This window comes from Lissotriton helveticus, chromosome 1_1 (genome assembly GCF_964261635.1).
Source record: "Lissotriton helveticus chromosome 1_1, aLisHel1.1, whole genome shotgun sequence".
NCBI lineage: Eukaryota > Metazoa > Chordata > Amphibia > Caudata > Salamandridae > Lissotriton > Lissotriton helveticus.
In genome coordinates, this window is record NC_136057.1 from 1,052,716,181 (window position 1) to 1,052,742,615 (window position 26,435).

Sequence of the window (26,435 nt, forward strand, 5' to 3'; positions counted from 1 at the left end):
TTTTATGGTTTTTTAAACTAAAATCGAATAAAGCTAATCTGATCTGATTTGACCTACACGTAGTGAGCCACATTACAAGACCATCTGGCACAGAGAAAATGTGGAAGGAAGGATGCTTCAATAAATTTGCTTGCCTTTTCGACATGTCGCTAACAGAGGTATTGTTAATTTTGTAATTCAGATATGAAAGACTGCACAACAACTCCCTCTCCTCTCTCCATGGAGAAGCATTGGTGAGAAAGGTATAAAGAAACTTAAGAATTTGAGAGGGACAGACACAAAGATTGGTTGCTTGGGGAAAATGCTGGTGAGCCTTTGTCCGACTGAGGCCTGGGAGCTTTCAAAGGTATGCGGGGATAGAACATGGAATGGCATATAGCAGTTAGGAAAAATGTTTACATTCAGTCAATTCACTTACAAGGTGCCAATATTATAGATAGAGGCCTCAGGTAGAGTTTAGGCCAATTCATTCCAGATAGGCGGGATGTTTGTTTTTGGTTTTTCTAATGTTCATCGTATTCTATATTACTACTACTGAGCGCTAGCACAGTTGTCAGCTTGCAAACAGAGTACATCAAGCACAGTCAACGAGGCAAATGTAGTGTGTTAATTAATATGGGAACCTACTTGTGAGCCATCCTGAATGTTAAGTTGAAGAAAATTGCAAAGTTGCAAGGGTACATGGGCCCCCATGATCTAGAGCACAGCAGGCAATACGTGATAGGATAATAATTGAGGGATAGGTGTGGCGCAGTGGCCAGGGCTGCTGACTCCAAAGCACAGGGCTCATGGTTCGATCGCCAGCGGCAGCTCAGCTCAGCACCATGTGACTCTGGGCAGTGGCTCACTTAATCTCCCCGACGGCCCCCAGCGCCTTAAGACCCTTAGGAGTGAGTAATTCACGCTTTCCAAATAGCAGATTTAGATTTAGATAATTAGAAGGAAGAAGGGGATCAAGATGTGTGTAATCCATTATGTAATGGTCTTTCTGAACCTCCTTAGAGATAGGATTTCTTCTATTGTTGATTTTGGACACAAAAAGTCTGCTGATTTCTCGTAAAAGGAAGAAGAATGATTGTGTGAAGTGGGAATTGAGATGTTAAGCATGAGTTCATTCATGATTCTAAAGATTTCCTTTTGCTTACTGGGAGCCTGTAAAATTCTGAGAAATTGTGTTGGCGATTTTGATGGGGAGCTTACAATAATGAAGGGTTGACTTATAAGAATCTTTATGAAAGGAAGCATAAGAGAACCTTCATAACTGTTCAGCCTGTTTAGTGGATTTCTTTAACGGTGAAGATCATCATTGACCCAAAGAACAGATTGTGATGCACAGCTGCCGCATTTATAAGTAAACTGGGCAGAAGATATTGAGACAGAATATAAATTGTGTTTGTTTAGGGGGTCAGTGTAGAAAATGGGGTTATTGGTTGTGCAGGATGTGAGACCTGCCCAAGTATTAGGTCCACAAATTCCCCTTACTCATAACCAATCACCCTATTGTTAGTGCTTGACTTTCTCAGGGTAGCAAAGCAGAGCAGTTTAAGGCCTACTCTGGGGAGGTGGTGTGAGTTAGTGAACACCATTCGCTGGCACACAATAATAACACTCAATAAATGACTGTCCAGTCTCTGCTTTGTTTTTACAAAAAAGAAAACTGCATTTATTACATACACACCACTAAATACTAAGGGGCACTTTAGGATCCAGACGCAAAACGGGACCGCCCGACATAAGGGCGGGGTTCCCGTGGGGGCCATTAGATTGTGCCCGCCATACTGGCTGGCGCATCCGCATTTTTAGCATTGCGGCGGGCGGTGCTGAAAAGCCCCGCCCCGCAATGCTAAAAATGCACATCATGTATTTCAATGCAAAACGTGACAGGCACCGCGCGGTGCCTGCCACGTTGTATTTTGAAATGCAGGGGTTAATCCCTGGGGGACCGCAATGGGCCCGCAAGTAATTTCCGCCTGCCTTTCCCCGCCATTATGCTAATATGGACGGCGGTGTCTGGAGACACCGCCACCATGTTAGCAGCTTTCCATCCGTCGGGCTCCCCCCCACCATGGTAATGTGGTGGGGGGAGATTACAGTGCGGGCGGAGGTTTTCTCCCAGCAGATCGCCACCGCCATACGGGCGGTGGCGATCCGCCCGCAATCATAATGTGCCCCCAAGCGTTAATTTACAAATATATACATAAGGTAGATTCAAAATACCTTCGATAATAGTGAAATGACATTTGACCCCTAAAGGGTCATGACCCCCAAAATCACTTTAACCCACCTGCCCCCCCCCCCCACCCCCACGTATTCCAGATTGCAAAGCACATTTAATTGGGCTATCACTTTAGATTAAACAGGCAAATTGGATTTATCAAGAATTCACCATATTACCAGGTGAACAAACCACATACTAAAAATGCTCTGAATTTATGGTTAAATGCAATTATTCATGTCAATAAAGTATATCAACCTTCATTAGTATCATTGTCTGCAATATTAATTCAATAAAACATTTTAAAATGATCATAATGTGTGTGTGGTGTTTATATACTTTCAGGCCATATACAATGCAATCATAAAAACAGCCTCTAGACGGTGCCATTTTAAGACCTCATAAAATGGAGCCAAAAAACAACCCCTAGAGGGTGGTGCACTCTCAACTGTAGAGCCAAAGCCGAGGAGTGCATTAAAAAATGTTAGAAAATCCTAGAGGGTCATAGATTTCTTGACCCCGCAAACCTAGGGTCCATTTTCAAATATTACTTCTAGGGGCCTGCTGTAACTCCTACAAACTCCCACAACACTTTCTGAATTCAGTGGTGGTACCCCTGTCATCACAAGGCTCATTAACAAGCACCGCAGGGCATTATGGGGCTTTGCATCCAGGAGCAATGAATATTTTATAAGTGTCTTTCTCCCTGCTTTGGGGAGGGTTGCTTTCCTTTTTCTTTGTTGCACTATTTTTTGGGATGTGCCCAGTCCCACACAAGCACCCCACATGCTTCCATTGATAGGGGGCAGCTCAGGTAGCCCAACCTTGGCTGCCCTGCCAGCTCCCCACATGGCAGGCTCTTCTCTGCTGCTGCGAGAGCTGGCAGCACTATTGCTCCTGCAAACAGGGCACTCACTCTGGTGGTGGCTGCCCACAACCGAGGTAGCGGGGCAGGCTCACCACTGTAGGGGGAACTGTGGCAGCACTCCCCCTTCTCTCTCTCTCTCTCTCTCTCTCTCTCCCTCTCTCTCTCTCTCTCTCCACTCCGAGGCCTGGGATCCCCTGGCCCTCGAAAGTCTGGGGAGGGGGCCTAACGCATGCCCCCTCCCAGGCTCCAAACATCCATGCCAGTTCTTGCCCTGACTTTTAGGCTCTGGCCCATCTGGGCTATTTTTAAAAGAAGAGGAGGAGCTACATGCACTCCATCATTCGGAAGGTCCTAGGTAACCAACATTAAAAAGGCCCCAGTGTTCCAATTTCAGTGCTCGTGTTTTCTTACACCTGGTGGTGACCTAAAACCAGCAGGAGCAGTTTTAGCAGACCTCTCACTTCCAAGATGGTACATTTTGCAGGGTTCTGGTGCCACTGGCTCCCTGCACCAGCTTCTCTTGGTCTTTTGTTCTGGGTGCAGAAGTGCAGCCCTTTCCCTCAACTTGTCCTCACGGGGCGTAAGGAGGCCAGCCTCACTGCCCCTTGAGACACACACAGGTCCTGGGGTCAAATGGGCATAGTCCTTGGTCCTTTTGGGCATCAGGGATTTCTCCTTCCAGTTGTCACAATTTAATTATTTCATGCATTGAATCAAAGTCACAATGATCAACATTAATTGTCGTGCTGGACAAGGAGCCTACATAAAAATCAGGGCAAAAACTGGTGTATATAGAAAAAGTATTCACTGTAAGTATTTTCAAAATAGGGTACTAAAAGATATACAAAAAATGAAACAAGAAGGTGACAATATAGATTGATTCAAACGCCTTCACTGTAACAATTGTAGACACTTTTCTTCTCAATTAAAATTAATACAAATGATAGAAGAAAAAGAGTTCCGGTCTCTATTTTTTCATAGACGAGACCATCTCCAGGACTGAACAGTATTATAACAGTTGACCCCTCATTTGGATCAGAAAACGGGTTATTCAGAGTTTTCTTGTGTCTCAGTGATGTCTGAAAATGACGACGTCGGTTGACTAGCAAACTCAAGTAAATCGTAAATCTTTTTAATCGACGATGGGCTGAATCAGAGCCTATTAATGCCGCTCTTCTGAGGCAGCACTTCTGACCTTGCGATCTTAGTCTTGAGGTCGAAGTGGATCTAGCTCTTCTAATATAGCGTGATTCGAATTCAGAACTCAAAGAGTGTTTCAATCTTCGTGGACTGGAGCAGCACTCAGATTTGCATTGGGTTGCCCATTTTCTGTACAGTCGCCTAGCTGAAGGTAATTTCTAAAACATTGTCAGGAACTGTGGTAGCAGCGGTTCCTGGCAGTTTACAGTTTTGGGCAGGGCTCCATCAACATGACGGAGCCCTGCAACAAACTGTTTTCTTTATTTTAAAAAATCCAGAAGCGGGAATTTCAGTTTCAAAATAAAAAATTAAAATGCTCCCATCACCATGAAATCCCTCTCCCATGGCAAGGGGAGAATTTAGCAGTTTTCACTGCCCCTTACCGCCAGTGTTTTGCTGGCGCTGAGGGGCTGGGAAAACGGACCTGTAACTCTGCCCATCTTAATTAGGTGTATTTCTGGTCTGTGAAGTTGTGCTCTGCCAGTTTTGTGAAGGCAGCAGAACCTGTACTTCAGAAGGCCAAAGGTCCGTTCGATGATGGACCGTGTTGTCTCAGCTGCCCTGTTCTACTGCCTTTCACTTCTGGTTCTTGGGGTCAAGTATGGTGTCAGTATCCAAGGACACAAGGCATATGCACTGTCTCCTTAAAGGGCATGAGAAGAAGAAAGCACCAGGTCACATTACACAAACAGCTCTGGTAATTGTATGCATTGAGTCAGCAATTTGCTTACCAAGTAATAAGCCACCGCCAAATTCACTCTGAGACAGTTGGTTATGGTTCACGGAACATGAAAGAGTCATGAGTGCTGCCTGGGAATCTGCCTACAAGGTCAGTTACAATGCATGAGGCATCACACACTACCTGCACACTGTATGGATGGGTGCTTTTCATATTTCTGTATATGAATTCATTTGCACAGGGGGGCATTTGGCAATATGTGTGCCATCAACACAGCCAATTATATTGGGAAACTGTGCTACACTGTAAAACATTAATTTGGTCTGTTGCAAATATTGGGTCATATATATGGTAAACATAAGTATTTGTTTACTTTGCTAACCATGATGACCAGAAACCTGTGACAAAACCTACAAAAATGCACTTTGTGACACTCCTTCTGCTATGACTCCCCGGTGAATGCCTGAAGTCTAAAGGTGTATACAACACTATACCTGCACATGTGGTAGGATTGCATTGCTTCTGACTGTTTGTGTCTGTAGCTGAGGTTGTAACTCAGCAACTAATTCCATCATTAACTCATTACTGCGTCTGTACTCCTCCTAAGTCTGTTAAAAAAGGGTGACCTTCACCCTAAATATCCTCTCCAGTTTCCTCCTCCTTTGCCTACCAGCCAAAATCCTCATCCTCCTCACCAAGACATATAGAGCTGCCATTCTGAATGAGCCAGATGCATTTTGGGTGTATTTTTTTTAGTTTGCACCTGGTTAGCTCCAGGTTGATGGTAATTGCATTTCCTAAATAGCCATTTTGTGACTATTTGCAATTAGGAAATCCTTTGTACATACATTTAGTGATTTGCTATTTGGAAATCCCTATTTGGGATTTCCTATTTAGCGATGTCCAAAAAGCGATTTCTACTACATAGAAATCACATTTTGCATCACCGCAAATACCTTTTGTACATATTGAAATGCAATTTTGCATTTCCTAATGACCCAAAATAGCGATTCGCACCATTAAAAAAGTCAAAATGCCTCAGTACACATGGCCCAGAGTGAGGTGGGATGAGTGAGATTTGCTGACCCCACCTCACTCTATGAGCTGGCGTCATTAATAGGCAGCCAGGCCTGGGCACTTCAGGGCTTACACCTGAGGTGCCCTGGTTTAATTCTATCCATGATGCTCTTCCTCGTTATGAGGTGGAGGACCCACAGGACTTTGCCGAGATGATGAGTTGAAGCCCTTTGGGTTGTAAAATCTTCAGCCTGGCAAAGCTTGGCTTAGTCTGTGTGGGGCCTGTGCATTAGTGAATGCAAAGCTTCTGGCTGTCTGACCTGATATGGAAAGTGCCTGTAAGACATACCTTTGCGAAAAGGAGGGGCAGAGCCCCTAAGCCATTAATGACAGGTCGTCCCTAGGTTGTGCGCTTGATAAATACAATTAACATAGTGAGAAACAATGTACAGAGTGGTCGAATACTAATAAAGCCACTCTCTGAGAAAATATTGGCTAGATGTATAGACCCTTTTTTAATTGCAGCTCTCTCGTCCTAAAAAAGTAACTTCTCACTTGCAGATATTTGACAATGCCAATTTTTGATATATCAACATTCTAACATTCTATTCAACAGCCTGTAGCTCTAGGAGTGAGCCTGAAATACCCGCTTGGTAAATACTGAGCAAACTGATGATTTTTATAGCCTTTCAAATCAATCACGAAATAGAAAATGGCAGGCAGGGAAGGATTCTACACACAGGTGTAGACATAGTAAAGTTAAGAATCATAATTTCTGTACAGATCACCAAATGCTGAAACAAGCCCAAAATGGTTTTGAAACACACCCATTTTAAATCACTGGGTTCTGCGAACCTTAACAAACACCTGACTGCTTCTGACACAAAGCTAATGTAAATGATATATGCATCTTTATTTCAGGTGATTCGTTTGGCCATGCTCCAACAATTCACATGCCCATTGGGAGCATGATGCTGCCATTATTATACGTCATCAAGTTAAGAGTAATTAATGTACTGTGTTTACCTATCAGCTAGAAGCCATATCATTGCAGGATGTTGTGTGGTCATGATGGAAATGCACCCCTTTTAACCCCTTCGACGCTCATGACGAGCTGGGCTCGTCATGGCGTAGCCTCCTCGCACGCTCATGACGAGCCCAGCTCGTCACGTAACATGCGAATCCGCAAAACCCAGCGTACGGGCGGAATTCCGCCCGCACGCATGCGGTTAAAAAACCATGGTGTCATGGGCTGATCTGGTATACTTCACACATTAGTGAGTGTCGGTGAGATCTGTACATCATCTGGCCACTGATTTGCACCTTGTGGAAGGGGCAAGCCTGCTAGCTTATCTGTGGTTGCACAATGGTATAGTTAGTGCAACTCACTCACCGAAGCCGGGGATCCGCCGCTGGAAGCACACAAGACCCCTGACGAAGGGTCAATTTGTTTGATGACCGAAATGCATTGGGTGTGGATAAGCTGATGATAAAATCATAATATGATGATGAATGCGATGATTATGAAATGAAATAATCAACGAAAATTGGAAAAATATAGCAATATATGATGAAGGATTACTAATGAATAAAAAGTAATTACACATGTTAAGAATCCTTTCGTGGTTCATGTATGAAATCGCGCACCTATCTACAAGAAGGTTCTCCTCCTTGCAACACATTTTGAATAGTTAGTGAAATGCCATCAAATTCCATCCTAAATGCATATGTTTTTCCTGCATCCCTGGGGAATGTATTCATTATTTTGTACTGTTGCAGAACATGACCTTCCTTTACTAAAGGAAAGACAGCATACTGGGAGGCACAACTTCCCCAAGCAATCATAGATAGGCATGACCCACGTTTCCAAAAGTGTTCTGGGCACTTGATTTTACTGTTGGGGTTGATGTAGATGTTTTCGTGAGTGGCTCCATATTTTCTTAGATGTCAGATATCTCCAGATAATGGGTATATGATGCTTTTTCATGGTTAAGATGTGATTCCATCAGCTATTTACAGAGCTCAGTGAGTTAAACCCTAGCTGCTGAGATGTGTGTGTATTATACAGGTCATAGGCTTGTATCCCTACAGAACCAACACAGCAACCTATCCTTTGAAGTTGATAAACTAAATTACACATTACCCAGGGGCAGTTGACACTGAGTAGTTAGGGTTCAGCTGCACTTTATATTGAAAGGTATTTTCATTTGTCTTTAACGTTTGACCCCATGGAGAAATCTGCACTAAATATGGCAATCGCTCAGCGAAAGTCTCGACTTGACACTTTTTGTGCAGATCCATGCATGGAAAAAAGATCGGGTTGAAAAGTGATGTGTTGCCCCATTTTAGCTCCCAGAGGATAGTTTGTTCATACCTGCAGGCAAAACTGCTCAATGGATTTACCAAACTTGGCATTACAGTAGAAATTTACTCAGAAAGCACGAATTTGTTGTTTTGGTTTAAATCTGTTAAGTAGTTTTAGAGAGTTAAGCATTTTAAAAAGTTACAGTTCGGGCATTAAAGATTAACACCTTTTTATATCTTGGCCATTTTAATCACAAAGGAATTGCAAAGTCAATCCACAGATGTCTGTGAATCAAAAGCTAAATAAAATAAAAAATCAAATTGGACGAGGCAGTCTCTTCTTCTTGTAGTCCCTTTCGGATCCACAGTTCCACAGTTGGACAGTGGCTCCTCTGCTAAGGCGGAGGATCGTCGCCCCACTGCTCTTTGAGCAGTGCAAAGGTCAAATAAAATGATGATAACAGAACGTTATTATAAATTTATTTTTAGTATGAAGCCAGATTAGGGTGGGACTGGGTTTGCGTCAGTGGGAGGAGTGGTTGATGCACCATAAGTGCTCATGATGGTATTACCAGCCATCTTGGACCAGCCACACCTTCATGTGCACTTAGCATGTTCTCCACCTGGCTGCATTGCGCAGCCTGGGTGGCAAACATGCACAAGCTCCCATTACCTGCCTAAATACCGAACCTGGCCTCTCCGAACAATCACAATACTGGTGTCATGCTGGTGACATCAACATTGTGATTGGCAGCGACGACTGGCACAGGTAAGCATGGTGGGGTAGGGCAGGGTGCTGCAGAGGGGGGAAGCGGACAGAATAGATATTCTTAATCTATTTAATTATACCTATTCCGTCATCTGTCAACTATGCCCCCACCCACCACCCCGCCTCAACGCGTTTACCAGTGCTGGCCGCCGCTTGTGATTGGCTAGGGGAGTCTGGGAGCCTGGGAGCTGCCAGGAGCCAGGAAAACAGGGAGGACGGAGGAGTTGCAGTGGCTGGCGACCGGCAGGTAAGTTTGCTTTTTTCCCCCAGTTTTCTAACCCCCTCCACCATTTCCAGCCAGACACTGCAGTTAGAACCTCGGATCTGAGAACCCTGATTAGCAGGCCACAAGAGAACATTTTTTCTTGCTGCTGCAATTTCCGGGACACTGTGGCATGGCTGTGCGCAGCAGGGGTTTGCCACCCATGATGGGTTGCAAACCCCCCTTTCAAACTAAGAAGCTTAGGATGGGGCTTTATTATGCAATGGAGATGTGCCTAACCCTCGAGTATCTAAAATCTGCAGACAAAACTGTCAGTCACATACACTAAGCAACTGGGAGTGTTTTATTCCGGAGTTTGAAAGTGATGTAATTAAAACAAACCGTGCTTGATTTAAATTAAATGTGCTGTTGAAAACAAGGGTGTTTTAATGTTTGACAGATCCCACGTGCCTCGGTTTGCAATGAACCAGGCAAGGTTGTTAATCCTGTGTGGGAAAAATGAACCTGACTCCCTAATGAAATTAAATTGTCAACTCTAATACAGAACACATTTTACAAAATAAGTGATATTAAGGAGGCCCAGACTGGTAGAACATTGGCTGTGCTTATCAGTAGATGAAAAAGCACATTTTTTGCAGGATATCAAGTAAACCATAACTTACACAAAGGCATGGGTTACAGAGCTCCTCAATAAAAAAGAATCCTTTATATAAATTCTGTTTCAAAAACACTTAAATATGGGACACATGAGCTGGTAGTAATTCATAACAACAGGCTCCGACTGCCTCCAGCCTGGCAAATCAGTATCCAACTTTACTAGCAAGGCAAACCTATTGGAATTCAGTCGTCCATCTTGTGGCAATGATGTTTTTTCTTGATATATTGGACTGCCAAAGCCAACAGATTAACAGCTACAAGTGAAGTCGAGAGGGCGATAGTATAAGGCAGGTTGGTATGGTACGGGAATATCAAATCTTAGATACTGTGCCCCAATACAAAATCGTGGATGACCAAAATATCGACAAGGTAATTATGTTTAGGTTACTTCAGGTTTACTATACTTTACTTCACAATTTGTGTAGTAAATGTGCGTAGATATGGAGTTAAAAACAGTACATTTACCAATATATACTTACTCCCATTATTGCATAGTTAAAATAGTGTGAAATTCGTAATTTACATACAATTGACTGTTTTTACACATACGTTACACACATAGATATCGAAAAATTTAAAAAACGCATTAAAGGCCATACTAGACGCCATAACCTGGGCGAATCTTTATACTAGAATGAGACACAGAGCGCTACGATGTTGGTGATTGGCTTCCCAGGCAGTAAACATTCCTATATTGAAATGTGTCCTGAAAGGACACTTCTACTGTGCAGATGGCATCTTCAGGAGTGCATCCTCCCACCAGGTGTCCTTTCCACAAAGTGACACTTTACTTCGTCATTTTAACCCCATCATTTTGTGAATGTCAGTCAGTGTAAGGATGTAGGTTTTCTGACTCATGTCACGACTTCAAGCCATCTTCCTATGTACATTTTGACCTTTGAAGTGCTTGTGCAATATATGTCCGAGGTTTTTACTTGTAGGCCCTGCTCGTGAGTCTATTGTGTCTGCAGTGTAGAGGAGATATGTCCTCACAAAATAGAACGCTCAAGGCTTGTGGAGAAACACAGCGTCACAACTCTTAGCTGAGGATTCAAAAAAGGTGCAGAGAAGCAAGCAGTGTGTGCTTAGATGAATGAGTAGATGGGCATTCTACACTGCTCCTCCATGTAATGATCGTTGCAGCTGGTGCACGCCTCGCGTCATCTCTGGACACCATGTCAAGGACATGGATGAGAATTTCATGTTGTAATGTGAATCTTGCATCCCTGATGCCAAGATGATTGCTGGTAACTTGTTGTTTCCTGTCCGGCTCTAGGTGAACGGTGTGAATGTGGTGAAGGTGGGACACAAGCAAGTCGTGTCGCTCATCCGGCAGGGAGGCAATCGCCTGATGATGAAGGTGGTCTCTGTCAGCCGCAAGCCAGAGTCGGAGGATGTGGTGCGGAAAAGAGGTATGTGTGGGGTTCCTTTGCTTCCTTGACTAGTTCTTATCAGCAGCCTGGTGGCTTTGGGTATACGCTTCCCTATGCAAAGTTTGCACCAGCCTTCTGTCCTGGCATCGGTGCAGCCAATCGAACCAGCACTGCACTAACCCTCCATATTGGAAGAGTGGCACACTAGCCAATGGGCTCAAAGACTAACAATGAAGCCAGAGTCCTCGTGGCCTAAGGGTCCTAGTGCGAGATTTGGAAGGGGTGGGGGTGCTTTTAGATCCCGGAAGCCCACATAGTGTTTCCTACCCACAGCCTTTCTGCCATTCAGCCGAGCATTCCTTCTCAGGCAAGAAGGAAGTGACTGACCTGATTTGAATAAATGGGATAAGACTACAACTGATTCTGAAATGGACCCAGTTTGACGCATGGAGTGTTGAAAGGTAATCAGTGAGTATACAGGGTCTGATGAAAGGCACTTCAAAACCTCAGAAGCATTAATTGATTGACAATGAATATACTAAGTAAGTAAAAACTTTATTGCATGATTTAAAAAAACCTTTGCACAATACAAAAGATAAAACAATTTTGATACTTATTCAATTAATAGACTTATTAAATAACAGTAGTGAGAGTAAAAAACAGAATGTCCAGCCCACCATATGTCCGAACTCTCTTGTTTCTGCCCTGCACCTATGGAAACTGTCTCATTCAAAATGGCTCTTGCCAGGTTTATATTTAGCAGACTAAAGGTGTCCAGCAGGTGTGCACGACCCTTTGTTTGTGTTGATTCTACCTTTAGAGTTCTGTTCGATTTTCACAAGGTGCCCACAGGGGAGTATTGTCCTTCTTATGGAGGTCCAAGCATCTGCGCCTCTGGCTGAGCTGGCGATTGGCATCTCCCCTTCCCTAGTTTTTTTAATGCACAGTCCATAAACCTCACCAGTGCGCAATTTAAATATGTGTTCCGTGGGCCAAAGCAGGCCAATACTGCGGATCTGCATGATCTGACTTCCTTATTGTTCCAGGCCCTCCGCAGTAGAAGCCTTCTTTCTTTCAGGAGGCTGGGGCACAGGCACACAACATGAGTTATATCTTCCCTATGCTTGCCGCAAAATCGACATGTCTCCGGGGCTTGTTCTCTTTTCCATTTGGGGAGGTAGCAAGACAGGTTAATCACCCCCAATCTTAATTTTAGAAATCTGAGTCTGATGCGTGCATTAAAAGTACAAGTTAAGTAGCTCTGAGGAGTCAGCTGATCGTATGCGATGAGGGTCATCCAACCATGGCTTCTTTTTGCAAGGCTCGCCTTATCTTCCATTGAGGAGAGCTTCTTTGTGCATTTTTTCGCTAGCCTTTTAAACTCATGTTGGCTGACATGCAGGTCCCATGCATCACTCAGGCCTAAGGTTTTTATCCCACTTGACAGATATCGATGCCCCGCTTGCCATCGTTTTGTTTTTAGATTGGACCATAGGTGTTCTGCTAAGCTGCCTTCTAAAAATATTAAAAAGTGGTTACTGGTACAATGACGTTTGAGGCGATACCACGCCTGCAACAACTGTCTTTGTGATACAAAATCTTGATGGTAGTACTTCAAAACTGTGTTAAGGATATCATTGGTTGCATTTTGATGGGTTTGTCGCCAAGCATCAATCACCGTGTGTCAATTCCACTGTTACCACAATCAGGACTCCATCTTGTCTATGATGGCTCACCGTTACTTAGGGAAGGAGCTCTTTTATCTCTGACTTCCCTCATTGAGCCACCGGACTTTCTGTGCCAAACATCAAAAATAGAAATGGAAATCAGTTCCTCTTCCAGCCCATAATAAGGAATATAGTATAAGGACTCACTAAACGTGTAACATTTAAAACTTGAAGCTAGGACTCATGCTCACAAATCCAATGGAAGCATTAAATCTGACATCATGGCGCTTCTAACTGGGCAGATACTTACAATGCAATTGGACTATTGCAACGGCCTGTTAGTCTCTGCCAATGAGGCTTCATTGGCAAGACTACAGGTGGTTCAGAATAAGGCGGCACGATTGGTCCTTAATGTCCCCCCTAGGACTCCCTCCTGCCCTCTTCGGATAAAATTGGCCTGGCTCCCTATTCGTCAAAGAGTCAAGTCTAAAATCTGCTGTACCATTCACAAGGCACTGCTTAACTCAGGACCTTTATATCTCTCTGAGAAATTTATGTTGTATGCCCCTTCAAGATCACTTCGCTCAAGTACGAAATCTCTGCTTGTGGTGCCGCGAGTAAGAAGAGCAAGATTGGGAAGAAAGGCCTTATCCCATCTTGGCCCGATTTACTGGAATAAACTGCCGCTGCCCTTGAGGCAGTATTTGGACCATCTTCAATTCCAAAAGCAGCTGAAGACCATCCTCTTCCTCACTTACTAACTCATTGGAGTTTATTCTGCCACCCATATCTCGCCGGAGCGCTGAGATACCCCTTTGGGGGTCCATTCTAGCGCTAAACAAACAAATAAATTAATTAATTCTGGGTAGGGGATGTCACACGACCTGTTATTTGTAATGTTGTGCATAACCCAAGTGAGTCCCCATCACTCCTGATGTTTATAGTTCACAAGCAAGGGATTGTTGCTTGCTTGCTGGCTGTATAGCGCCTGGATTGACTATGGATGTACCACGACCCCTTTTTAAAACGCACTTTGTATCTTTGTCTTTACTTCCTCTCTTCGTTCTCAGACACATTATCTTACCCTTATAATGTTCCAGTCCATTGCTCTGGTTGTGCATTTCTTCTATTCCACCGCCCACACTTGGATACATTTTCAGAGCGTGCTAACGTATGCTGTCCGAAGTGTTTGTCAAAGCCAGCTTTTCACGCATCTGCTATCTAGCTGCTTCTCATACATAGAAACAAAAACAAATTAGATCTAAACCCATAAAGTACGTTCCAAATGCACATAAAGTGGCAGTGGCACTTTTGGCACAATGCGTAGAAGAAACAGACCAAGAGAAACTCCTGAATCTTAACCCTGCAATTTCAACCTCCAGGCTTGATCCTTACAAGAGAGTCGGTCTGGAGACTAGGAAGAGCCAGAGTGGATGGCACTGTTGGGAGAAGCCACTCGTGGTCCATGTTTATCTCAACCAGCAGATGAAACCGGGATGAGTGGAGCCAAGGCTGAGCCCTCTGGATTGCAAGTGCACCTTCCTTCCTCACCCTGATCAGAAAATGCTGAATCAAAGGAAACGGAAGAAAAACATACAACAGAGTCCTCTGCCAAGGACAAGATAAAGCGTCTATGCCCCAGGAGTTGGTCTCTTTGAACAAAAGAGAGAAAGCTGGGAATTGCGAGTAGTTGCAAAGGGATCCATACTCCCCACCCCTGACAAATCAGTAGAAATAACTGGGGAAACAAACAGAATTCATAACAGGAGGGAATCTCCCTGCTCAACCTGTTCGCCTGAACATTGAGTGTTCCCCCTCAGGGAACTGATATTGGATTGTGCCCAGGAATTTTTTTAATCTGAAATTGCTGAAAACAAGGAAGACCTCACCCGCTTGCCCCTCCCCCAGGCGACTGATATAAGATTTTGCAATCATGTTGTCTGTTCTGATTATGGCGGCTCTTTGTGGAACAGAAGGTGAGAGAATGCTAAAACATCCAGCCTGATCACCTCCAGTTCCCTCTCAGTTGTAGGACATGCTCCTCTGACAATGTGACCACATACCCTGATCTGAGGCGAGCCTGTCCATGCCCCCCCAGTAGGTTTTGCATGCCTCCATCATTATGACTGTCGAATCCTGAGGACACAAGGACTTTCCTTTTAAGAAATGTAATAGATCCAGCAACTATGCAATTTCCGACTTTTTCTACTCTGTCATCGGAATCAAAAGAGACATGTCCTGCAAGACCGGAGACCAATAAAGGAGAAAGTAATGCATAAGCCGATTCAAATGGGACCTTGAACAAGTGACTAAAAACAGTTTTGGACCAAATCCCTGTGGACTCTCATCCACTTTTCAACTGTAGGACTAGCAGACTCAATCAGATCTGACACATGGGACTGAATTGTTAACTCCCTGGACCATATAGAAGCTGCTCCCAATAAAGGTCTGATCGCGATCTGGCACCAATTGAGACACTTACTGTAAAATATAAGGAACCCATGACGTGTCAGCATACCTAGAACCTTGTGCATATGAGTAGTAGCCAACTGCAGAGAGGATGAGAGCACCAGTCAATTGTATGGGTTAGGCTGAGCACATATCCCCTGCTGGTGCAGTAAAGCAATTAGGGGAGTCAACACCCTTTTAAACACCCAAGGTGCAAACCTGAGTCAGAACGGGAGAATCCTAAACTGAAGATTTAAGTCCTCTACTGCAAAGCGTAGAAACTTTTGATGTGGCAGGTCGATAGAAACTTGCAAGTAGGGTTCTTGCAAATCTATGGTTGCTAAGAAATCGTTGTTTGAGATCACAGGAATAACCTGTTGCAACATGACCATCCGAAAATGGAGGTTGGGTCTCCAGTCACAAAGCCATAGGTTTCTTCTGACTAAAATCACTGCACCTGAACCAACTGTAGAAGTCTTACTTATGTCAGATGATGTTGTTCCTTACTTACTTACTTATAAATCTTTATTCGGTTTATACTTAAAAAACATAAAAGTGCACAATTAAACAATACAGTTAATGTATTGCAATTTAAAATTTAACAATTAAAAACAGAATCACATATCTCAGTACCCACACCTGATGACTAGACATACTAATTTAGATGTAGCAACACAGGCTATATAGACCTAGAAACAGAAATCTACTTTGTGGTACACCCTGATAATGGATATATTTACCTGGTACTGCTCTCACGTGTTCCGATAAATTCATATCAACTTATTAAACAGTGCAACCATGAGAGTAAAAGGGAGATAAAACATTCAAAGCAATTCATCATTTTTAAATATTACGATCATACTTTTCACAAGACCAAGTGTTAAAAACGAGTTACCGTGACACATGTTTCATCATCTGGGAGGCGTTGTAATGCATAAAAAGATTGGGCACTCTGCCTCAGGTTTCTCACTCTCATTAATGGAGCCAAGAAGCTTTTCGTTTATAAAACTTAAAATTTACACGAAAAGAGAAAGTGATTTACAGACTGAGTAGCACAATTACTACACGGGCATGCGATCACATCTAAGTTGGTCTGATACCCTACTTGAAAGTAAGGTAGATACCTTACTGTATCCTCCCTGAACCTAAATAATAGAGAGCGCTCCCAGGTCCTCCTTGGTTTCCATATGCAGCTACCTGATGTAACCTCCATATTCATAGACAGATATTTTCCAATCATTGCCCTCTTATCATGTGATTGTGCTAATAACATTGATGAAACTGGTCTTTTATTAATGGAAGCAGATGTGGCGGTATCAGAAAAAGCATCTGATAGACCAGCCTCATCAAGGAGCTTTTCACGTAAGCCAACCAGGGGATTGACATACCTTTGTCACAATTCAGGCACTCACTAATTATAGCCCTTGCTAGTGGGGCATCCTCGTTGCGCCAGACAGAAAGCCACAGCAAGGGTGGTTCGATTCGTATATGGTCACTCAAATATGTGAGCATAAGTTCGCTGTGGCAAAAAAATAAAATAAGGATCCTGTGTGGCCAGAACTCTCCTACAAAAAGTATTTTCCTCCCTCTGTAATGGTGTGCAATCAGCAGAACCCCAAGCGCCCCATGGATTAATGTTCCATCATAATCAGTATTTCAGAGACATGTGTACCTTCCTCGATGGCCTCAGCCAAGTATTTAAGGTGTATGCTGCGTGCGCAGGTGGTTTATTTAATCGATACATTTGTGAACCGAAACATGTCAGACACAAAGAAACAGTATGGGTGGAGGAAGGGATGCTTTTACATTTAATTGAAAGGGAGGTGTCTAAGAGGCACGAAGGCCCCAACATGTTATTTATCAAAGCGAGGGGGACAAGGGGGGTAATAATTAAAGCGTTCAGTGAATTGATTCACAACCATGATCTCAGGTGATGAATGATATAAAATGTCTTGCGGAAGGAAATGCAGTTTTGATTTAACAAATGCCTTCCAAACTCATTCAAATAATCTTCAATGTCCAAAACTGGATTTCTTGCTAACTAGTTAGTGCTGAGAGAAATAACCTAAAACGTTGAAAAATAGCTTCTCCGGTGAAACAGTTAATGGTAACTAGCCACACCCTTGTGAATACACTAAATATTGTTTTTTTTAAAACATAAAAATATACATTACTTACACCTCTAGAGAGTATTATATAGAAATGAGTTAAATGTATGCACTTGTGTCTTAACTGTATGATATATTTACATTATGAACTGCACTTGTGCAGCATACACTTCACATCAGAAGAAAATTGTAGGAATGTGCAAATGCAATCAATGCAAATAACTATCTACACCCACAAATGTAAAAGCTGCTCTGAGAAATTGGGTTACTGGTTAAGGGGGGTGAATCCCTACTCGAGCAGCAACAACAATTCCGGTCAGGAGGAAACACAAGCAAACCACAGCTTAACATATGTTTAACCCTCTGGTAGTGTGACACAAAACAAGTCAGGCTTAACTTAGAGCAATGAGTAAAGTATTTATGCTGCACACTAACAGTAATAAATCCAGTAGTTGTGCTAACGCGGGATTACTGGTTACTAATTATCTTACCAAATCCCATTTCCTGTCGACTGAATCGTTGGTACCTGTCTTGAGTAAAAGGTAATCTCGCAATAAAGCAATCAATTTAAAAACTTACACCACTCTAAATGAACACTGACCAAAATTAAGTTTTAAAGATTTAATATAAAGTCAAAGATAACTGAAGATACAAACTTCTCAAAATGAGATTAAGAAGGTAAATCGGTATCACTATGAACATGAACTTTTTGAATAGTCTGAGTCTGAAAAACAGAATAGTAAGTACAACTTCCAATAACATGAGCGTTGCCAAAATGGATACAAGTTGCAACCTCAAAGTCATTACAGAAAAGAAAAATTAAGGTTAGTCTGTCCCTACACTATATTAAGTGACATCCCTACTTAGCAAAATCTTAACCCTCTAGGTGTCAGCCGTGGTGACTTCCTAAGAAGATCACGCACTTCTCTTTGTCTCTTCTCTGATAGTGGGTCTCTCCTGATCAGCCTATCTGCCTACCCATCCGCTTCCTTAGGCTCCCAAAATCATCTGCTCTGCTCTCCTCCCGGGTCACTTTCCCTAATACCAAATCACATTTCCAATAGAAACGCCCCTTGGGACGTCCCTCACGTGGTACATCTTTGCGCGGCAAACTCCATGATGGTACTCTTGAAGACCCTCGTTATAGTTGACCTTGGTTCCCAGGCTCCTTCTTCCGTGCGCTGATACCCCCTGAAATTCCTGGAAACTCCTACAGGCCTGCGCAAGGCGCCACTGAACAAAGTCCCTTTCATTCGAGCTGATTAGGACCCTCGCACCTGCATACAGCTCATCCTGCAGTGGGCCTCAAATTCCAGACTCCACCATATCTTTGGTCATAAAACACTCTCAAAGCTCCATGCTGGACACCTCACGACCTCTCCTCTAACGAGCACATGGCAATTTAAACTACATGACATTATCTGCTCTGGCCTACTTGATTTACATGCAGCAGGTCCCTGCACTCTTAAAACGCTAACTTGATTTAAACAGCAAACATTCTTAACTAGCATACGTTTCTAAAATAACACATCTATAAAGCATATACTTTTAACCCTAAGTTCAATAGTACATTTGGAAGAACCATGTCAACCTTATCTCACGTAAATTTAGCAGCACGTTCAGGTTTGCTGTGAATTGCCCTAAGGCCTACACATAATACTGGATTTTCAAAGTTACATTTAATTTGGACATGACTCTTTTTAACATGAGAACATGAGGTTTTCACATATATTCCAACATTTCTACATTAATCTCACACCGTTACAATTATAGTTACTCTACTTAACATTCTATACGTTTCACTACTAAATATAAACCACTCGTGTGCAAAACATGTTTAAACTAACTATGTGCTTGTAAATATGGTGTACTTATACATTTTTTTTCAAACTCGTGCTCTCTCAGTCCCCCCTTTGATGACCTTCAGGGGTCATCATCACCAAGACACTAAAAATGTAGAACCTTTTAAAGTGAAGTCAGGACAGTACCACTTCTTTTCATACTCTCTAATGCTTTCAGACTTTTATATTGAGTGTCCTGCATCGCTGTCAACTCTTCTTCCTGTTTCTCCATAGTTCTCTGCAACCTATTTGCTCTATAACATTGATACAAACGCACCAATCCCCACAAAGTGATTACACAAATCACTACTATGATGATGGGTTTCAATATGTACCAAACGATACCCTTTCCTAAGTTGGTAAACCAACTTCCAACTTTACCCATTCCATGGCCTACTTTTTCCCACACATTTACCTTTGTCAGGTCCTCAATTTCGTAGTGTATGGCAGTGATGTTTTGTATATACTTCTCTAGAGGCTTTGAATTGTCTGGAATGTAAGTACAGCATTCCTGGACCTTCAAGGCCCTACAGACTCCTCCCTCTTTTGCTAACAGAACATCTAAAGCAAGTCGGTTCTGAAGAACCATTGCCCTAATCGATTGCATCTCCCCTTCTATCAGCATCAAGGATCTTGCAGTACTGGCAGATAGCCTATCTACGACTGTAGCTAACCTCCTGATCTTAATGTCATTCATTATCAGTCCTAAGAAAGGGAATGCAGCACCTATTACATCTCCAACTACTTCTGCTGCACCCAGCCCTCGCTTCCATCTAGTTGATATTTCTTTCTTAGGCGTGTCTAAATTCTCAACATGATATATTTTAGGAAAGACAACAGCCAGATAGCATGATCCGTACCAATTATCTGGTAACTTTACATAGGCATATTTTCCACATACAAAATATACATTTGGTATTGCTTGCATCCCTTTCATGAAGTTCTTAGAGTAATACTCCAATTGAAAGGCATGTTCACAATTGACTTGACCTACATAAACGTTTTCATAATAGGAGTAACTCCTGTGAATGCACAGTTTCCCCCGTTTCTCCTTATCCAAAGCAATTGGACCAATACTACCTTTTCGTTGTTGTGCCCTTTCCTCCTTGGTCCAATCTGTTTCCCCTTGTCCTGATGCCTTCAATACCTTCTGCTTCCTGTATCTAGTATCTACCTGAGCTATAAACTTTTTCTCAACTTCTGATATTTGACAAGTCAGATTGTTGATTCGAGCATGTGAAGTATCTAACGTTCTCCATGGAATAAACCATTTGTGTAATCTGTCTTCGCTTTTGTAGTAGTCCCATTTGTTCAAATGCTTGAAATTCGGAACCTCTGGCAATGTCGAGTCGAAATTCGAGAAGTAATACTCAAATCCGTCTCGTCCATAAAACATACTTAACAATAAACTGCACGTTATTCCATATGTCAACGGGAGATGATGGTATCTGATACCCTCCTCCACTGAAGCTGGTAATTGCATACAAACATAACAATCCTTTACTTCCATGGCATCAACATATTCATAAAGCAATTTAGCATAAGCATTTGACTTGTAATTCCCCTGTGACTCATCCATGTGTAACCTTTTTACTTCTGCATCTAACAATGCTTTGTCTTTTTCATTGATGTTTCCCTTCTCTTTAATAACGGTAGTTTTCGGTGTTGACACTCCCTTATCCTCCTTAACCGTGGTTTCATCCCCTTCGTGTCCCGCTAGGAATGAAACAGTTACCACTAAAATTATAAGAGAAACCACTACTCCTAAAAATATAACAGCTATACATTTTGCCCTGCGGTTCGGGTTGCCAGCCTCCATGTTCTCAAACAGTGTAGTTTTCGACTTTCTTCCAGCATTCACTTCCTCTTCTTTTCAAACAAAGTCTTTCTCTCTTGCAATGTCTTTCTTTGAACACTTGGAAGCTTGACAATTTGTTTCCGCAAAACAGTTCAAAGTCCAGTAGAAAATAGACAACCCTAGCCCTTCTCCATCCACTAAAATGAAACCCCTATCACTTTTCTTCTTCCACTCGGCGCTAGGTTATCGTGCAACAAGTTTTTACAATTTCTTTGCAACAGTCTTATTTTCGTCTTAAGTTATGTATGACTCAAGGAGTGACACTACTTCTTCATAAATGTCCATCCGAAGTATCATTCCCTCAGGTTCTGGACAGTTCGTACCACAACATGGAAAGTCAACTTTTTCTAGGATTATTCTCCTTATTTCGCTCAAGACAAGTGGACGGATGAAATTGAGAGTTAGCGTTTTTTCAATTTCCACTCCTGGTACTATCAGTTCTACATCCACAATTACAAAGGGGTCCGTTCTAATCAAGATCACTTTCTTCACCTTTCCAGATCTGCACCCCCTTGAAGACATTCGCAATATGATATTAGTCCACAACAATAAGTGCTCCTAGCATTTCTACTACTCGCTCAAGCATTTCCAAACGAAGAAGAGTTCCCTCCAATATTGGATATCGTGAACAACAAACTGGAAACTCAACTGTTTCTAAAATCAACTTTCTTATTCCACTCAGGAGAGCAGGGTGAACGATGTTGAGTGTCAGCAACCTTTCGGTCTCCGCTCCTGGCAGTAGAAACTTTATTTGCACTGTGATGATCGGGTCAGTTCTGATCAGTTCCACTTCCCTGATCCTCCCTGTTCTGTGTCTCCCAGACATCTGCAACGAGGTAGGTCCAATCGGGAGTAGAGTATCTTCTGCTAGGCACTCGCACCCTACTTGATCTTCTAAGACCCTCCTCGGCTTGATCCTGGATATCTTCTTCTGGATCTGAGTCTTCGGATATAGGAGTAAGCGTTTCTTCCTGGGCCGACCTCAAACTTAGCCTTCTTCTCCTTGTTGGCCAAGTGGCAGCTCCAAGCCTTATTCTCCTATTTCTTGTCCTCCCACTTGGTTCTTGGTCGCTCCGATACGGATCTGAGTCTGAGTCGTATTCACTTCTGCTCTCTCCTTCAGTTGCGTCTTCTGTCTCACTGCCGTCCTGCCTTCGCTCTTCTTCTGAATCCGATGCGTTCCCAACTTCTTCCGACACCTCCTCAGCTGCCTCAATCCCCTCTTGCGACTCTTCTTCCACTTCCGGGCTTTCGTCTGGGATGGGAGCTGTTCCTTCTAGAGGTGCTGGAACTCTTCTAGTATGGGATGCATGGATCCAATTTGGCAGCCCCCCGCACTTCACCGCGGTGTTCGTTATCAGGATTACCTGAAAGGGCCCACGCCAGCGAACATCTAGGCAGTTCTTCCGGACGTGCTTTTTAACTAAGACCCAGTCCCCTGGGTTCAGGTCATGACACAGGTTCCTCGCTGCTGGAACTTCAGCCGCATGCACCTGAAGGGACACAGAATGGATGGCGTCAGACAGTCCTTTACAATAATCCAAGATCAGATCATCTGTAATATTCAATAGAGCAGTAGTTGGAACAGTAGGAAGTCTCATGGCCCTCCCCATCAGGATCTCGTGGGGAGAGAGACCTGTCCTCCTATCAGGTGTGCTGCGCATGCTCATGAGCACTAATGGAAGAGCATCTGGCCAACTCAAAGATGTGGATGCCACTACTTTAGCCAATCTATTCTTCAAAGTGCCATTCACTTGTTCCACAATTCCTGAAGCTTCTGGTCGATAACTACAATGCAGCTTTTGATCGATATTCAGAGTGGAGCACAACATCTTCACTATTTCGCTGTTAAAATGTTTTCCTCTGTCCGATTCCAAAGAGGCAGGCACCCCGAAGCGCGGTATCAACTCCCTGAGCAACAATTTAGCCACTGTGAGTGTATCGCACCTACGTGTAGGGTACGCTTCAACCCATCTGGAAAATACGCATACAATCACCAACACATACCGAAGGCGATTGACTCTTGGCATTTCGATGAAATCTAGTTGCATTCTATTGAAAGGCCCCCCCGACCTCCCAATGTGACTCAATGTGACTGGTGTTCGTTTGCCTACGTTCAGTTGTTGGCAGGTAACACATCGCTTACATACTGATTCTGCTGCTATTCTAAATTTAGGGCAATACCAAGTTTGCCTAAACACTCTCATCATAGCATCCCTTCCTAGATGTACTGGACCATGTATTTCTCTCGCCATGGGATTAGCTAATTCTTCAGGTAACACAGCTCTCCCATCTGCTGAAACCCAAAAATCCATCTCACTTCGCACACAACCTGCTATTTCCCATGCCTTTTTCTCTGTTTCAGGTGCGTTCTCCTGCATTATTCTTAAATCCTCCCAAGTGTCTACAGTTTCTAACATCATACTTAATTCAGTCTTTTCTTCTGCACCTTCTATTTCCACCTTTGAGAAAGAATAACTTTGTTCCGCACAATAGCGTGCGACTTCATCAGCATATCTATTACCTTGTGACACAAAATCTGTATTCTTAGTATGAGCTACACACTTCACCACTGCAATGTCAACAGGACCTTGTAATGCTTCTATCAGCAATCGCACAAATTCTCCATTTCGAATGGGCGAACCAGAGGAGGTCATGTAACCCCTCTGAGACCACAACTGCCCGAAATCATGAACCACACCGAAACCATATTGGCTGTCCGTGTAGATGGTGACTCTCTTTCCATTTCCTGCTATGCAGGCACGAGTTAGGGCAATAATCTCTGCTACCTGTGCGGAATGTACTCCTTCCAGGCAAGCGGCTTCCACAACTCCAGTAATAGTACAAACAGCATAAGCTGCTCTCAACCGACCAGTATCGTCTCTTAAACATGAGCCATCAACAAAGTAAATTTCATCGGGGTCAGACAATGGCTCATCCACAATATCTGGTCTGGGTTTCGTGCATAGTTCAGTCACATCAAGGCAATCGTGGTCTTCACATCCTTCGCCTTCTATTACCGTAGGTAATGGCATCAAAGTAGCAGGATTCAAGACAGAGCATCTCCTGAGAGTCACGTTTTCTGCGGCAAGTATAACTTGCTCGTAACGCGTGAGCCTGCTATTGGTCAGATGCTGCGTCTTCGTCCTGGTCATTAACAATTCAACTGAATGTGGTACATACACCACTACTGGATGTCCCATCACAATACTCTCGCTCCTTTCAATGCTGACACCCGTTGCAGCAACGGATTTGAGACATCCGGGCAACGCTGCGGCTACTGGATCTAATGTAGCCGAAGAGTATGCAACTGGTCTACGGGCATTACCGTGGGTCTGTGCCAAGACTGACAAAGCACATCCCTCTCTCTCACAGCAATAGAGTGAAAATGACTTTTCATAATCTGGCATTCCCAGAGCCGGAGCACGACATAAATCGTCTCTCAGCTGTAAAAACGCCACCAGACATTCTTCATCCCATGGTACCGGATCACTCACCTCCTTGTGCGTCAGTTTCTGTAAGGGCTTTGCTTTCAGTGAAAAGTTAACTATCCACTGTCGGCAGTAACCCACCATTCCTAGGAACATTCTAACCTCTCTCTGAGTTGTAGGCGCATTCATTTTCATTATCGCCTCAATCCTCTCTGGGGACACCTTACGTTTCCCTTTTTCTAACCTGTGCCCTAGATACTGTACTTCTGTCAAACAATATTGCAACTTGCTCGGAGATACCTTATGTCCATTTTCAGCTAAATGATTCAGTAAGGCAATTGAATCTACTTTACAAGCTTCCTCTGTTTCTGACGCAACAAGTAGGTCATCTATGTACTGTACCAGAACCGAATTCTGTGGCAGTACTAGATTCTCAAGATTCTTCTTCAGCATCTGATTAAAGATGGATGGGCTGTCTGTGAATCCTTGTGGGATTCGACACCATGTTAAAACGCGATCTTCCATTTTAAAAGCGAAAAGGTACCGGCTCTCTTCGTCCAATGGGATTGAAAAGAAAGCCTGACAAAGATCTATCACTGTGAACCATTCTGCTTGACATGGTATTTGAAACAATATCACTGATGGATTCGGTACCACGGGACAACATGAAACGACTATGTTGTTAATCTTTCGTAAATCCTGAACTATCCTAAACTTCCCACTAGGTTTCTGCAAACCCATAATCGGGGAGTTACAAGGACTGCCCACGATTTCTTTCAGTATTCCCTGCTGTATCATTGACTCGATCACAGGCTTTATTCCTGCAATCGTTTCCTGTGACAATTTGTATTGAGGCGTTCTTGGAAACTCAACATTTGGTTTTACCAGAATTTTTACCGGTTCTACCCCTTTAATCAATCCTATATCTTCTCCTGTGAAATCCCACACCTCTGACGCCACTGCATCTCTTAAGTCTTGTGGAAGATCTTCTACAGTCAGAGTAGGATATAGTTCTACACAGAATTTTGAATTGGCCACCTTAAAGGTAGCATCATCGTCGGTAGTCTGTACCTCCACTCCTTGTGGGGTGCAGTATATGGTGCAATTCAATTTGCATAACAAATCCCTACCTAACAGACATACCGGACTCGAGTCACAAACCACAAACTGATGTTCGTTCATATGATTTCCTATTTTCACAGATACTGGTTCTGTCAAAGGACTAGTCATTCTCTTATTTGCGACTCCTACCACCTGAATTGTTTCTCCTGACATCGGCAAGTCTGGAACCACCGCTGATCTCAGAGTCGAACGAGTAGCCCCAGTATCCACTAAGAACGTAGTGGGACACCCTGCCACTTCTGCCTCAACAAATGGCCCTCTTTGATCCACTTCTAGGACTGCCCCGAGGGTACAATCCTCTTCACTGCTCACCCGTTGTCCTGTCAATGGATCAATGTAATAACATTTTTCTTCCTCAATAAACAGAGGCATTTGTTTAAAGACCTTTCCTCCAGCTGTTATCTTCGGTGGCTGTGGGAATTGGGCCCGTGGAGCCGAAGTCCCCCCTTTGACCACCTTATTACTTGGGACTGTCACTTTTTGCACTGGGTCTTCTTGGACCTGCTCTTCTACTTCTAACTCTCCATTTTCAGGGTTAAAGGGACACTCGCGTCGCCAATGCCCCACCTGGTGACACTGATGACACTTTGTCGTTTTCTTTAAAGTGGCAAAGTCTATCCTAGGTCTCTGCCCTTCTTCATTATCTTTGTTCTGA

At 43.3% G+C, this 26,435-nt stretch overlaps 2 protein-coding genes across 4 annotated transcripts in view; one reads left to right on the forward strand and one right to left on the reverse strand.

The window, feature by feature from the left end:
- SHANK3 (SH3 and multiple ankyrin repeat domains 3) overlaps positions 1–26,435 on the forward strand; it is a 2,381,185-nt gene that overhangs the window by 2,010,200 nt on the left and 344,550 nt on the right. The window contains exon 18 of the mRNA XM_078677930.1: positions 11,209–11,344. Coding sequence (XP_078534056.1) covers positions 11,209–11,344 — 136 coding nt within the window. The remainder of the gene's footprint in view (positions 1–11,208; positions 11,345–26,435) is intronic.
- Positions 1–26,435, reverse strand: part of LOC144820423 (uncharacterized) — an 858,373-nt gene that overhangs the window by 172,050 nt on the left and 659,888 nt on the right. The gene's annotated exons all lie outside the window — the stretch shown is intronic.